Genomic DNA, 16,644 nt, shown 5'->3' with positions numbered 1-16,644 from the left:
CTCACTTCTTCACCTCCTCGACGCGACACTTTCACACGTAGAGACAAACATGGAGCAAGACGTGTAAATGGACGGCCATGTTTCTGTCCCTTTGTTTAATCTTTTGTTTCCTGCAGACGCCCACACAGAAACAGGAAGATTACCGAACACGCCATCCACTCCAGCCTTCATTTGTTTATTGCTTATTGCCTCAGCAGAGGACAAACAATGACAGCCAGAAACCTGTGCCCGTCTGCGAGTGCTGAGCCATTTCAGCTATTTTAGTAGATTTTATTTTCATTTTTTGTAGAACAATTCACAGGAAATGCAAAGAGCTCATTTGCGAGAACGTTGCATTAGACTGAATGAGAGATAAATGAAGGAGAGAGGCACTGAGTCATGTGTGTGTTGTCCTGCCATGTGTCTGGCTCTCGCTTCAGTGCACTCAGATACCTTTAATGCTGCCTCCTCTCTAACTCTGCAGTTATGCACCACTAAATTATAGTGTGGCTTTTTTTTCGAGGACTGCGAGTCGTCTTAAAATAGACAGAAAGGGGAAATTAAGGCCCTGTTTGCCCGTGTGTGTGTATGTGTGTGTGTGTGTGTGTGTCTGTGTGTGTGTGTGTGTGTGTATGTGTGTGTGTGTGTGTGTGTCTGTGTGTGTGTGTGTGTGTGTGTGTGTGTGTGTGTCTGTGTGTGTGTGTGTGTGTGTGTGTGTGTGTGTGTGTGTGTGTGTGTGTGTGTGACTGAGCATGATTCAGTGAGCTGCTGGACCCTGGGACACAGCAGGGACACAAAGCAGCATCTTATGCGTCTCTTTTCTCCATCAGTCAGATCTACAGCTGACCATGGCCATAACTTGGCAGGAGGATGTGTGGGGAATCGATTCCGGACGGCACTGAAGCAGAAAACATGTGTCCGAGCTATCACAACACAGAAAGATAAAGAGGCGGCCATGGAGAGCAGATAAAAGAGCAGAGAAGCAGAGAGTAAGTACGCGATTCTCCAATAACATCTGGAGGTCTGACCTGCTAGTCCCTAATGAAGCCCTGGTGAAGATGAGAAAGGTCTTCACTGGAGTACATTCAGCATAATTTTCATTTCCACAGCACTACAAATACTAGCACAAGCACAACTTCCATTCATTAAAAGAGAATTCCAGTATTTTTCAACCTAAAGGGGAAATGCACCAACTTCACACATCAAAGTGTGTTTGCAGGTGTTGGGGAGTTCTACTGTATCTCCACAGAGAGCTGTGTGAAGATAAATGTCCTCAAGTGATGTCTCTCGAGTCTTGAGCTCACTAGATATTTGCAGCTCGCTCCTCATCTCTGCTCGAGGCTACATTAGCTGCTACTAGTCGAGTCAAGTTGCATTGTGGGTAATTAACAAAGGAAAAATAATGCATGGAATAACCCATCATGTAGGACCGTCCTCAATTAAAGAAAGAATCATGCAAAAGCCTTTAAATTTTGTTTTTACCAAAGATTTAACACATTTCTTGGATCTAAGTCATTCAGCATGAAAAAAGCATAAATAAATGCGTAATCGACTAAATAAATCTTAGTTGATTAAGACTAAACGATCAGTTAGTTGACTATAAGGGGGCCGCCCTACTATCATAAATTCAGCAATTACATTTACAGAAGTGGCATGGCCTTTGTTTGCTGTGGAAATGTACGTTATGCTAAAATGAATAAGACAAAAGGGAAACATGGAGGAAGTGCTGAGTTTGCATTTACTGCAAATAGCTGCAACAGCAAATTAAAACAGGGAGACGTCTTAATAAAATGTCTTAAAATATACTTGTAAAAACAGACAGAAATGTGCAATAAAAGCATTTCAGCAGGTAAATAAGGCATTCACACTCACACAGACAAAGTGCTGTCACATTATTTTCTTTCTTGGCAATCATATTGCCAATGCCACGTGGAAACCATGTGACAAATTTATAATTTTTGTATTTAAACCCCAATTAAAGGGTCATACGGTTCTCCATGGGGTGAGAAAATGATACAGGCTTCAAACCCCATTGGATGAACTCAAAGAAGCGTTGTGGTCATGCAGTAAACATGGTCGACATGATGAAGGTTCTCACCTGGTAAATACAGATAGATTTGTTCAAAGCCTCACATTAAAACCTGCGAGGTGAAAACAGACTCAACAAAGCTCCTCCAGACACTAACTTTCTGAAGTCCCACTTCTGCTGCGCTACTGTGTTGGCGGACTCGAGCCAACCGGGACGTTAATCTGCTCCCATTGCAGCCCTCGCTACCAATCGCCATGGCAACCCCATCCCGCCTGCAAAGCAAGCTGGTGGTAGGAGGAAGGTGTAAAAGCTTTGTGCATTAGTTTTCCCCTTTCTCTGCCATGTCTCTCTCTCGTTCTCCTCTTCTGCTCGACGCTCCCTCCATCGTTTCCCTGCTTCTATCAGCAGGTAACAGATGCCCAGCCAGTCCTCATAAATATCTCCTAATTACCGTCACCTGTGATTCATGGAGCACACAGGCGAGAACCTTTGGGTACATATACAATTCTTCCACATGCACAGAAGCAGATGACAGATGGACCTTCTCAGGCGAGGAGTGACAGATTACTTTGAGGTGGTCCTGAGCTGCCTGGTGAAGGCACCATGTGCTACAAGATGAGGGTCCACAGGAGGAGAGGGGAGAGGAGGGGAGAGAAGGGAAGGAGATGAGAGGAGGGAGAGGAGGAAGGAGAGGAGAGGAGGGGAGAGGAGGGAAGGAGAGGAAAGGAAAGGAGGGAAGGGGAGAGCAGAGAAGAGGAGAGGAGAGGAGGAAGAGAGGAGAGGGGAGGAGATGAGAGAAGAGGAGAAGATATGAGGAGAGGAGAAGAGGATATGAGAGAAGGGGAGAGGAGAACGTAATATCAGTTTCCCAAAGTATTGGACACACATTCCTCCCAAACTACCATCATAGATCATTACTTCTCACTCACTTGGACCCTGGTCTGCAGGCTTCATACAGGAGGAGTTCAGTTACTGGATCAGTCGGCCTGGATTCACAGTTAAAACGGATTCTAATGATGACTCATTAATTTCACTAATGATTCTTTCCACTATTGATTCATCGACAGATTATTTTCTAGATTCATCGATTCATTCAGCATATATTCACATTTACAACAAGTGCGTTTCACTCATTTTGGCTTTAGAAATTATTAAAATGATTACTATTGACTGACTATTCAATCAACCTCTGTTGCACGTCATCCATCTCCAGAAAATATAATATAACAGTGTTAAGTGTCAATGGACTCACTAAAAATGAGGAATAACTTTTGATAAGATAACATATGAACTGCTGCAGGAGGATACAATGATGTTACACAGAGAGGAGGAAGAGAGGAGCAGACTGCAGACAGCAGAAGACAGCAGCAGACAGCAGCAGACTGCAGCAGCCTGCAGACAGCAGCAGACTGCAGCAGCCTGCAGACAGCAGCAGACAGCAACAGACAGCAACAGACAGCAGCAGCAGACTGCAGCAGCCTGCAGCAGCCTGCAGCAGCCTGCAGCAGCCTGCAGACAGCAGCAGACAGCAGACAGCAACATACAGCTAACAGACAGCAGCAGACAGCAGCAGCAGACTGCAGCAGACAGCAGACAGCAGCAGACAGCAGCAGACTGCAGCAGACTGCAGACAGCAGCAGTAGACTGCAGCAGACAGCAGACTGCAGACAGCAGCGGACTGCAGCAGACAGCAGACAGCAGCAGCAGACTGCAGCAGCCTGAAGCAGCCTGCAGACAGCAGCAGACAGCAGACAGCAGCATACAGCTAACAGACAGCAACAGACAGCAGCAGACAGTAGACAGCAGACAGCAGACAGCAGCAGCAGACTGCAGCAGACAGCAGACTGCAGACAGCAGCAGACTGCAGCAGACAGCAGACAGCAGCAGCAGACTGCAGCAGCCTGAAGCAGCCTGCAGACAGCAGCAGACAGCAGACAGCAACATACAGCTAACAGACAGCAACAGACAGCAGCAGACAGTAGACAGCAGACAGAAGACAGCAGACAGCAGCAGCAGACTGCAGACAGCAGCAGACAGCTGTCATTAACCCTCTGGTATTATGACGTTCTGCTTGTCTGCATGTGGTTTGGCTCTAACTCCAGCACAGTAAGCAGACTCACAAACAACTCTTTTAAAAGTGCTACGTGTCCTGTCGCATGTCATCAAGACATAAATACATTCATTTTGAGACATTAGTATAATTACTGTGAAGACTCTCGGAGCCTCTGTACGGCTTTAAACAGCGAAGTGTTCTTCACAGCTTTGTCTCTTCATGAATCTTTGATCTGAACTGGCCACAGAGAAGAGGGTGGAGGAGTGAAAGCCAGCGAAAAATCACTTCCACCATGTTTATCTGCCTTTAGACAAGCCAAAGAGAAAACAAAACGAGCAAGGCCACATCCTCTCCACACCAGGAAGCAGGGCTCAGGGAAAATATGGTGCGGATTTACTGAAACTCGAGAACTAATAATACCAGGGGCATTAAGATCTGGTCATTTACTCAAGCTTTATTATCATAAGTCCTATCAAAGAGAAAGTCAAGACTTCCTCTGGACTCGTGTGATCTCTATTCTCTCCATTGCTGTCACAGTTTCCTGTTCCTTCCTCCTCTTCCTCTGTTTCTATCCTTCTATTTCTTTCCTCTTATCCCTCTTTTCCTGCCCTCTTTCCTCAGTCCTGTGCAGACACGGTGTGTCCTGGTGTGACCCGGCCAGACACCGCACCACAGACGCTTCATTCACGCTTGTTTGAAGGTGGAATTGTGTGGAGAGAAAGAGAGTGGGAGAGAAAGGGAGAGAAAGAGAAAGAGAGAGGGAGAAAGGGGCTCATGGGAAAGTGTGTCAGAAAGTTGCAATTATTTGTGGACTCAACATACAGTAAGTGTCTGGACAATTCTGAATTATTTTCAGGATCAGACAACAAAATGCATTGGTGCCTCATGAGAAAATATTTGCTGTTAATAATAATAATAATAATAATAATAATAATAATAATAATAATAATAATAATAATAATAATAATAATAATAATAATAATAATAATAATAATAATAATAATAATACGAGAGCTTCTGAGATATGAACTGCTGGTTTGCAAACGTATGTTTTGACTCCACTTTCCCTCCACTGACATTGATTTCTATTGTAAAGGATCTGAAACTGATCAAGAATGCCAAAAGAACCTTTAACATCTTTAGTAAAACACAAGGGGACCTTAACTCTCTTCTGGGGGTCTTATCTACTTTCCATTAGTTTTAGTCTGGAGCATTTAACGGCCTTGACATTTGGTAGTGATATCGGACAGGATTGGAGACTGGAGAGTTGTGCAGAGTTGTGTAGAGCCGTGATTCCTCATTATTCAGACTCCTTTAACTCCACTTTCAGGTTTGTGTCAACAATTCAAAAATCTAACAGGCAGATCGTCATAAACACAATCATGCTCCTGCTCCCTAACTTCATGAGAGAAGTTGTGCAGCAAGATTGCCTTTTCAATCCACTCCACAGCTCCATCTTTAGGGTTTGTTAAGGCTAGTGTGTGTGTGTGTGTGTGTGTGTGTGTGTGTGTGTGTGTGTGTGTGTGTGTGTGTGTGTGTGTGTGTGTGTGTGTGTGTGTGTGTCCTCTTCTTGCTGAGTCAGGGATGAGGAGAGGTTAGCTTGCTCTGCTCTGCCAACATGTCCGCCCTGACCCGTTTGGAGGGACATGAGAGGACTCTTTGAGCTAAGCAGGCTCTGCGCCGCCATGGCGCACTGCACCGTAGAGTCTGCAGCCGATGGCAGCGTCCACCAGCTCCACGGGCCAAAATGGCCACGCTGGCAGAATAAACGTTGCTGGAAAAACTCCCTTGACACTGAGCCCAGATGGACGGATAATGGGAAAGAGAGATGCATGAAGGGAAGGAGAAAGAGGAGGGAAGTGAAGGACTTGTGAGTGATGGGAGGAACAGTGTTCGGCTGCACAATTAATCAGGAAGAACGGCTCAAGTCATTCCACTGTCTACAACAGTAACCGTTGTGGAAAAGGACAAAAACACATCGATAGAAGAAGAAGAGCTGGAAAAGTGCTTCAAATCAAAAAAGTTGAACACATTTCTGTATTTGGGGTGTACAGTGTGCATATTGTGTCAACAATCATACAAGATAAATGCATCAAGAAAGAGACGTGGAGGCAACTTTTCTACACCAACAGCAGCAGAAATGAGACCAGAATTCAAGCAGGGACAAGATGGTTTGCTTGTAGGATGATGCAAAACATTAACGTTGTAGAGGCTGAGATATCCTGCCTTTAGGATAACACTGCAAATGTCCCATAATGCATCATCTCAACAACAGCACTTCCTGTCTGAGATAACCTAGATGACCTCCTCTGGGAGATTCTGTCAGACATCACACAGCCTGAGTAAAGCTCATCAAGTTAACTGACCTTTGTGTGTGAAATTGGAGGAGTTCCCATTTAAGGTAAAGCCAGGGCTCACATTTGATGTATCGCTCTTCTATATTCTAGAAATGTAGGAAATCTCTAACTGAAGCAGAGCAAGATGAGACACATTTAGAGGAAGCGGGTACACTGAGAAAGTTAACTGCAGTACTTTATCACAGTTTCCCTCCTGGAAGGAGCAGAATACCAAAGAGCGATGACATTTAGCAATGTTTATAGAGTATCTGAGAGTGCGTTATTCCTTTTCTTTGCAGAAAAGAATAAATTCAAATCCAGAGAGAGACTGGAGGGGGAGGAGGGGGAGGAGGAGTGGAAAGTCTCTCCCAGTTGTTGAGTAAAGTGTCCCAGTAGCTGGTGTGGAGCAGGACACTTTATATGTTCCTCCAGCAGCCGTTTAATGAGACACGGCTCAGCCCTGCTCAACTTAATTAAAGCCATGATTCACTTCTCTTACGCCATACAGTCTACAGTACATCTGGCAGCCAAGGACACCTACACACACTGTCAACTGTCTTTCCTCACACACACACACACACACACACACACACACACACACACACACACACACACACACACACACACACACACACACACACACACACACACACACACACACACACACACACAGTTGTGGGTTGACTTTCAAAGAGCTTACCATGGTCACTTACTTTCCTTAATTCCTAAATCAATGCGCTGACATTCCTATAGATGAGGATTCCGGTCACACACACACACACACACACACACACACACTTGTTGTCTTATCCTCTGGAGGCAAATATGTCATTTTGCCAATACTGCATGCCTACACACACACACACACACTGCCTGTGAGATATGGTCTGAAAGCCATTCTGTCACTGCCTGAAAATGCCCCCCCCCCCCCTGCTACGCCGTTATTAATGCCCAAATGTGGCTAACACACGCCACTCTCGACTTACTGCTCGGGGCTAAAACCTAACAACCAAATCAATGTTTATCGGCAGTGGCGGTGTGATTACATTCCCATCTCCGCCTGCTGCTGCTCAGCGCCTGCAGACAAGAAGGAAAGTTGTGTACAATGACCAGTGACCGCTCCACTCCCACCGTACACTGATCACACACACACACACACACACCTAAGGACTACAAGATCGTAGACATATTATAGCACTGAGCAATCTTGAGCCTCTTTCACACATGCACTGCAACCCTGCAATGATCAAGACATGACCTGGAGGAGCTGCATGTGAGAATCTTCTGCGTGTTGGTGAGAAATACATAATTAAGAAAATGAATCCCTTAGCAACTCATTCACTAAATCACAAATGAAGTGCGGTGGTTAGCGCTCTACTTTCATATCTTCGTGAGCAGAAAGAACTCACATAATGTTCTACACTATTCATTGTGTACAAAAATACAATCTTTGTTTGTTGAAACAAAGCTGGGGAATAAACTCCATGTTGCCAGAGGTGGAAAACAAAGTGCTGTGTGTGTTAAACTGGTTCTGCAACAGAACGGGCCTCTGAAGACGGCTGAATAATAACGTTCGTCTGAAAAGAATGATGAGTTACTATAAAGTAAATCTGGTTTTCTGTTTGATCATATCGTTAATAAAGCAGACGAGAGAATAATGCAGCTCCTCTATTCCTACTAAAGATGTAAATCTTTTAAAATGGGTCATAAATATATAATTTTCATTCTTTTTAAAGGCTAAATCATTTCCAAAACCAGCTTGGGAGCTTTGGTGTTCAACAAACATTAACAGGAGGAACTAGTGCATTTGTTGGGGACTATTTTCTGCAGTGGATTAATACACTATTGATGCATAATGCATTGTTCAGCACTCAGAAATAAATTATTTGTATATCAAAAATGACCTTATCCTGAATGCTAAAGTACAATTAGATAAATTAAAACCATTTAACAAATGATCTCATATATTATTCACTTTAAATATTACTGCCTGTGATGCCGGTGCACAGACTCCACCTGTGAGATAAATACAGTATTCTACCGTGAAGTACGCTTTAAAGGAGCTTTCATTTGAAAATGGTCATTGCATTTCGCCGCCCATTAATAATTTAAATTATTCCTGTTATACTGATAAAATAAAGACTACAAAACAATCTATAACATATTGAACATAACTTTGCATCTTTAACCCTTACTTTTAATTACACAGACATTTCATCAACTTTTAAACACTTGTGTGACCGGGCTAGTGTCTGGGAGTAAATCTGCTCCGCTCATAGGACGTGACAAATCAATACGAATCATTGGAATGTTTCATGGTTTATTACTCTGGACTCAAAGACTCAAAGACTCGTCTCATCTTATGTTCCTGCCGTCCACTGAAAAGAACAACGAACAGTAAATCTCAGAAGCGTGCAGACGCTCTGGTTACCGACATCAAGATCCACATTTGTGTTGCTGCCGGATTTAAGAAATTCCCTGCTTCCAATAAGTGCTGGCTCTTTTCCTTCCAGTAGCAGACATCCTTTTCCTCTGCACACACACACACACACACACACACACACACACACACACACACACACACACACACACACACACACACACACACACACACACACACACACACACACACACACCAGATGTCAGTGTTGAACATGGAAGTCTGACAGATGGTAGCCATGTCTCAGTTTACTGGTGTACATTTTAACCCGCCGCCTGCACACACACACACACACACACAGAGGCACACACACACACACACACACACACACACTACAGTAAATGTAATAGGTGTGATTAAATATGAACCAGACTCTTTGTCTTTGGGAAACACAAGTCTGATACCCGTCAAAACACGCATTTAACAGCCCAATCGACCTGAGATGCTTTTTTACGATTCGTGGCAGGCAGATGTTGAGGCGCAGACATACACATCATTAGCGTCCCCACCTCTGATTCATCGGGAGATGAGCTAAATGATCATCAGGGATGGAGAGAAACCCCCTGAAACATCTGAGACACCATCATCTGTTAATACAGACGTCTGCGCCGCAACACGTCGCATCTTTCACCCGTTTGTGTACAACATGAGGACACACACGTCACGTGTACGGTTTATGACACTATTTAACATAGTTTGGTTGCAATCGCAGACTTGTATAAGTTGGCGTGGGACCAGGAGGATCACAGACACACGGGGGGTTTCAGCGAGGGAAAGAAGGCGGGTGACAGCAGTTTTCCCATGTGCAACACTACCGGTATGTGTCTGCTGTGAGAGAGAGTGTGCTCCATGTGTGTGAATTCCCTCAGGCAGGGAGGCCTCACTGATGACGCACAGCTGAAGCACACACACACACACACACACACACACCCGAGGCAACAGGGTCTTTCCCCCCTCACAATAGGCCTGCCTGATATTCTGAGCTACGGGGGTGTCTCACTATTTCTACTAATGACTTAATGGCCATTTGTGTGTGTGTTAGTGTGTGTTTTATGTCTATACTTTCAGGGACAAAAGCGTCCTGACAAGGCTAGGAAGATGAGGAAATCTTTCCAGTCCAGGCTCAATCGAGATCCGAAAAAGAGTGTGTGTGCGTGTGTCCTTTGTGGCAGCCCCTTCATTGCCTTTCTAATGAAGTCCAGACGCTCTTGCAGATGGTCATCAACTCAGTCTAGTAAATGTGGAGTCCTCCGGCTGCTGCCTGACCCCGTCCAGACGGTGGAGCGAATTCAGGAGGACATGTGGGGCACTTAAAACAAGGAAGACACTAAAGACACATTATGAGCTAAAGACGCATTATACCCACATTGTGCCCTGTTGGAGAGGCACTGTTGTGATGTTCCGATCACAAAGGACACTTTGCCTGAGAAACAGACTGTGTTACTGTCTGTGTGGCAGCTGATCTGGATGTACTGGAACACTTTTTAGGTTTTAAGGTTGGTAAGTACGTGCACTGGTGCAGGATGTGGACGCTACGGTGGGACGCAGCAGGGGATCGACCCCTCCCCCCTGATGTTGGGATGTTTGATCTGGGATTTAGCAGCAAAGCTGGGCAGGAAAACAGCAGTAGCACTAAAAACACACAAACAGGACGTCCGGGATACACTCTCACAATACACACACACACACACACACACACACAGTAGGCAGGGGACAATGACTGGGGCCGGGAGGTGGGGATGAACAACAGCCCCCATGAGCATGAATTCAATCTCACACATACACAAACAGTTATCTATTTATTATTGTCATTTCATCTGTTGGTCATCTCCTTGCTCAGCGGCCTCATGGTGTGTGATGCCTTCAGGCTCTCACAGAAACCTGAGGAGCAGCCGACACGCTTCACAAGCCACAAGTCCTTAATGGAGAAGCAGGAAAACACACAAAGTAATTGTGAGCTTCCTGTAATGTGGAGACTCTCCAGCACACCAGCGTTTATAACAGCAGCATTTTGAAGCGACATCAATTAATTTCAGTGAAATTAATCAGTGGATTTGCTCACACAGCTGCGTGACAGCTGACCTTTGAGTGCACACTGAAGTGTATTTCAATGATGCGATCATTGAGCAAAACAAACTTCATAGTCAATTAACAAACCAGCGGCGACTACGCTCACGGAGTGAAATGAGCCTAAATGGTGAAAGCTTTCGTGTTAGCTGCGTCACACGACCTGCAAGTTGTCAGTACATCACCAAATCCATCAGCATCAGGAGAGTAGAGCCTCCATGGATGAGTGATTATGATCGTGTGACACTTAGAAAGAATCACTTACAGTTAGAGCCTCCATAGGAGACTTGTATAGGAGGGTTGGAGGATAAGAAGGTCCCATGTTTGAGGCCACCGGCCCGGCGACTCAGTAGTCTCCCTGAGCACCACAGCTTCAGTTACAGCCACAGACCATCGGAGGTGAGGAATTTAGAGTTTCCTGTAGAAATTCCAGGCAAGATTTTTTCATTCTTTCTCAAGACTTTCCCATTTCTTGCTTAACACCAGCAGAGCAGCTCCGTAGTTATTGAAACCTCTCCCTCACACACACACGGGCGCACAGAGAGTAAAACTAAATATCATGTTGGGATTTCAAATGAGTCCCTCCGGTCCGGTCTGTCTCCGGGCGCAGTCGCGTCAGAGGCACAAGGCCTTTGTGGGAGACGTGAAATGCGAGTTTGCGACTTTGAGGCACAAGTATAGAGGGTGAACAGAAGTGCAGTCTCAGCACACACACACACACACACACACACACACACACTCCAAAATATCCCGGAGGCACTTCACAAAGAAAGCAAACAAGCAGCCCACAGAGCAAACTGCCTTATTAGCCGAGCTGATCTCAGCAGTAACAATGCCTTTAAAAGGAGCAGCGGAGACTCAGACTGATGAGGCAGACGAGATCTTCCACAGTCCCAAAGTAACTTGAGGCTCAAAGTGGATTCAGAGAGACAAGTTGGAGGTGGAAGGCCACAGGTGCTCGCTCACGGCTGTCAGCGAGCAGCGGCTAAACTAAACGAGGGGGTACAGAGGTCGCAACCTCCATTTGCCACGGATGACGCACGAGGCTGTTTGTATTTGTGTGTCTGCAGTAATGTGCCGCACAGGGAATCTAGTGTGGTGGAAAAAGCTTTCGCTGCTCATGTCTCAATATTAGAGGTAAGCAGGCAGAACTGCAGTCAGTAAGCATCTGAAATAACCTGAGTGATGATCTGAGGTGAGCTCTCTGCGACGCCAGCAGTCGATCTGTCAGATTAATTTCCCCTTTAGAACTAAACTCTTTAAGGGTTTTGGCCAATACGTGACGAGTGAAAACGTTTAGTTTTGTCCAACCAAAGATATTCAGTTACTGAAAAGACTCATAATAATGCTGTAAAGTTATTGCGATGCAGTTTATGGACATAAATCACATCACATGAAATATATTCTGATGCTCTGTATTATGTTTGTGTGATTTCTCAGATATCTCAGAATGAAAACTATGTTCTGAGATACCACCAGGACATGTCACTTTAACGAAATGACTAAGATTAAATATTAACAATAAATAAAAAACAACTAAATCACATCTTCCTACAGTCAGGACGTCCCTAGGTGCCACCGACATCACTGTGTAACAGCATATTTACTGCACAGGTACAAATAGCTCACCTGGACACTGAGCATGACATGTAGATTACAGGATGTTTTCACTGCTGCCATGCTTTGACTATGGCAGACTAGAAGCTCCAAACTAAATGTAAGTCCTCTCAACCTGCTGTCGAACAGAGCGCTGCAGGCTGATGTCTCCCCAGCTCTGCTGCTGCTGCTCTGCCGCTTCCCCAGCAGATGGAGAATCTTATGAGTCGCAGTGCATGCAGAGGCAAAGATCTTAACACGTCAACTTCATTTTTATTTGGAACATACTGCGAGCCTTTAAGCCTGGCTCTGTGTGTGTGTGTGTGTTAGTTAAGGCCACAGTGTGATAGTACTGCCACCCCTCCCTCCTCTGTCTATTTTACAAGAGGTCACGACCCCGCAGGTCCTGGAAGAGAGGTGAGAGTTTGCACTGGGAGGCCAGACAGAATTCCCAGGGCTGCTAAACATGCCTGAAGCAGGGAGACGCTTGTGACGTGTGTGTGTGTGTGTGTGTGTGTGTGTGTGTGTGTGTGTGTGTGTGTGTGTGTGTGTGTGTGTGTGTGTGTGTGTGTGTGTGTGTGTGTGTAAAGAGGGAATAATAGGGAGAGTGAAAATGTGCAGATGGGGGATTAGGAAAGAGGGCAGTTATTCCAGAAGGTAAACAGATTGAGAGATAGATAATAAGAAGGGTTGTAAAGGAAGTCAACAACACTAACATACACACACATTCACACACTGCTCACCCGTATCCGTTCTCACCTGTGTAATCACGCGTAAATACACACTGCAGCATTAAAACTTATATCCCGGCTGCTGCACAAACACCCTGCTTTAGACATCTCCTCTTCAATCAGAGCATCCCGGATCAGCACCCTGTCATCACCACAGCAGAATAAAACAACCACTTTGTGTGTGTGTGTGTGTGTGTGTGTGTGTGTGTGTGTGTGTGTGTGTGTGTGTGTGTGTGTGTGTGTGTGTGTGTGTGTGTGTGTGTGGCAGAAGCTGATGCAATGCCTGCAGAGATTGGCACAACTCTGGGAGCAGCATCCACAGGTTTAATGGAGTCTTGGTTCAATTTCTTTTGACAATCAATTCCCTGTGTGGAAGCTCATTCAGTGCTGTTCAACATCTCTTCCTCTGGATAATACAGAGAATAACATGCATTCATGGGTCTTATTTCTTTTTTTAGAGAGAAGCTCCTATGAGAATGTTTAAAAAATATATATATTTCTTGAATTATTAAATGGGTTGAAATCAGAAATCTCACAGAAAGATACTCAGCAGATGAAACCCACACGATGTTAGTCATGTGGGTGAACTAACCCTTTAACCCTAATGCTGTTCCATTTATTGGATTATTTCTATTAATTGTTAATTTTATGAAATGACAAAATATAGTAAAACAAAAACCAACACAACTTAACGTTTTCATGTTTTCTGAAAAGCTTGACGCAAAGAATGTATCAATCAAACAAACAATTAATCTGATGTCACAGATCATTTAATCCACTCATCTCAGCTCTACAGAATAATAAAAAATCCTAATTCTTTGAGTTTATAAACATGATTTTGAACTGATGACAGGAAATGACCCCAGCTGTTAACATGTTGAAATATATAAAGGATTTAAATTTCTGTTTAAACTTAAAGTTAGTTTATTAGAGATTTAAAAGCCCAGTTTGTAACAAGGTTTAATACTTTAACACTTCCCTACATATCAGGTGTTGTTATGATCAGAAGAAAAGATAAAATATAATTGAATGGGAAAAGATTTTGCCAGTATTACATGCAGCAGTGGGGTCTGGAATCTGGAATGGTCGAGTATTGATCTGCTCACAAGTTGCTGACACAGAAGGTTTGATTCCCTCTGATTGGTTCAGTAAGTCTCACACAGATAGGGATCAGAGGAGAGGGAACGGTGGTCATGTAGGTTCCCTGTGGAGGTGTATCAAGGTGGTTTTCTTTGTGGGGATTAGAAATATCAATTGTCCGCCGCTGCCAGCAGCAACAGTGGTGACTCACACAGAGCTGATCTACAGAGAACACCTGATCAGAGATGTGACAGCACTGGTTTCATGCTGCTGTGATACTCATCTGTGCTCTAGGGTGTATGTTTCATTCCTCCATTACTCAGATACATTAGGAATCCCTCTGTAAGGTTCTCACATCATCACCTATAGACTGACACTAGATTATCAATGTTGGATGGATACTGCAACCTGAAGTATCAAAGGAGTAATACAAATGTGAAAACATCATGATACAGACGAGCTCCCTGAGCCTGGCAGACACACTGTCTCAAACAGCAGCATTATGGGATTATCATTTCTGCTTGGGAATGATTCAGTTTCTGTTAATGGAAAGCAAATACCCAGAACGATTTTTTTTCCTCGTGCACTGCACAGTAAACCTGTTGTACTGTGGGTCAGGAGCTCTGACTGTGTGATCGGCGCGCCTCCTTTGCGCGTTTGAACGCAGGGTTCTCTGATTTTGGCGCACAGATGCGCTGCTGTACAACGCACGGATATCACAATGAGGGGCGTTGATTTAGGTTTGGCAAAGCAACATATCAAATCTCGTAATTTAACATAATTGGATGTAAATTCTCCCCGCGGAACCCCCGCTGGCTGAGAGACGATTTTCTTTATTGTGTGATAAATTGTTAATCAGCTCTCCAGGCGCGCACTGATTCGACAGGACATAGATTTTAAATGCTCCCTAAAGACGCTTTATTTTTTAGATATGGACTCCAAATTGATTACCCCATTGAAGCTTGGTCTTCGCTCTCGATCCAGGTGGTAACAATCTCTATGTGGATCAAATGTGGATCGCGTCAGTTTGCAAATGCCCACTTTGCCAAAACCCCACTGCCGCCCATGGACCGATTCCCGTTGCCAAGCCACGTTTCCGGAGACAAAAAGCCTCCGCGACCATCTCCATGCCACTTGTCAGCTGAAGGGAAGCGAGCGAACAACGTCTGGCTGCTCACATCCAATCACACCCAAACGCACACTTCCACCAGGAAAGAACACGCTCCACAAATGACACAAAGCGCAAAAAGACATTCAATCCAGACTAATTGTGCCTCATGAAAGATTGATTCAAAACGGTGTTCTCCGGCTGGATGATTTACACATTCACACACACAAGTATCAATTATTTATCCGCTGCGTTACTGTACAGACTGAACAAATCGATATGTCAACACGGGTGCCAGACACAATATCATACATCTCTCTCACACACACACACGCGGGCGCGCGCGCACACACAGAAGAGAGGAATGAGATCCTACCTGGTTGGAACATACTTTGGAAATAAAAGATGACCAGAATAAAGGATCCCAAACAAGTGGCAAATACCATCCGGCATATCCTGCTCATCCTCATCAGTTCGCTCAGAGTGTGTTTCATGACGGGCGGAGAGGCTGGAGGGCGCTGCTCGCTTTGTGGGGGAATGAAGGGCCGATTTGTTGGAAGCTCCGGGGCTCTGCTGGTACTGATGAGGATTGTCCGCTGGTCAATGAGCTGAACGCATCCAACACGGAGCGTACCACTTGTGAGCTGCTGGAGGGGGAGCAGGATAACACCCCCCCTCCCCCCGCTCTGAGGAAATGAGCGCGTCCAGATGTGAGCTTCTATTCTCGAGCCACAATAAAACCTGTTGTTTAAACATCGAGAAAGACAACAGAGTAATGTTTTACACACATACTAAAGAATACAAGATTGTCATTTTTTATACATTTATTTTATTAGCAATATAAATCAAAGTAACTGAAGCTTTTAAATAAATGTAGTAGAGTAAAAAGTGCAATCATTAAAGTACCTAAAGGTTAGTACAGTATTTGAGTAAATCGAGTTAGTTACATTTCACCAATGGAAAGAAATACTCCGATCCTGGACATACAAGTACAGAAGTATTAGCAGCTAAATGTACTTAAAGTATTAAATGTGCATCATATGATAGAGAAGATAGTCTTGATCTGCAAACAACTAAAGCAGTAATAGCACAATATTTCCATTTGAAATGTTCTGAAATAGAAGTGTAAAGTAGCATAAAAAGAAATACCCTGCTAACTTTATACTTCACTACATGTCTGATGGAAGTATTGTATGTTTTATTCCGATTAGAACTATGAGAAAGT

General features: G+C 44.4%; 1 protein-coding gene across 1 annotated transcript in view; it reads right to left on the bottom strand.

Annotated features, from left to right (window-relative positions):
• The window catches only part of chst11 (carbohydrate (chondroitin 4) sulfotransferase 11), a 35,661-nt gene extending 29,913 nt beyond the window's left edge, over window positions 1-5,748 (bottom strand). Inside the window, exon 1 of the mRNA XM_029462530.1 lies at window positions 5,694-5,748. Coding sequence (XP_029318390.1) covers window positions 5,694-5,748 — 55 coding nt within the window. The remainder of the gene's footprint in view (window positions 1-5,693) is intronic.
• Window positions 5,749-16,644: the final 10,896 nt, after the last annotated feature.

This window comes from Cottoperca gobio, chromosome 23 (genome assembly GCF_900634415.1).
Source record: "Cottoperca gobio chromosome 23, fCotGob3.1, whole genome shotgun sequence".
NCBI classification, from domain to species: domain Eukaryota; kingdom Metazoa; phylum Chordata; class Actinopteri; order Perciformes; family Bovichtidae; genus Cottoperca; species Cottoperca gobio.
Note: the sequence above shows the minus strand (reverse complement) of the source record. Positions and strands in the feature narration are given on the sequence as shown.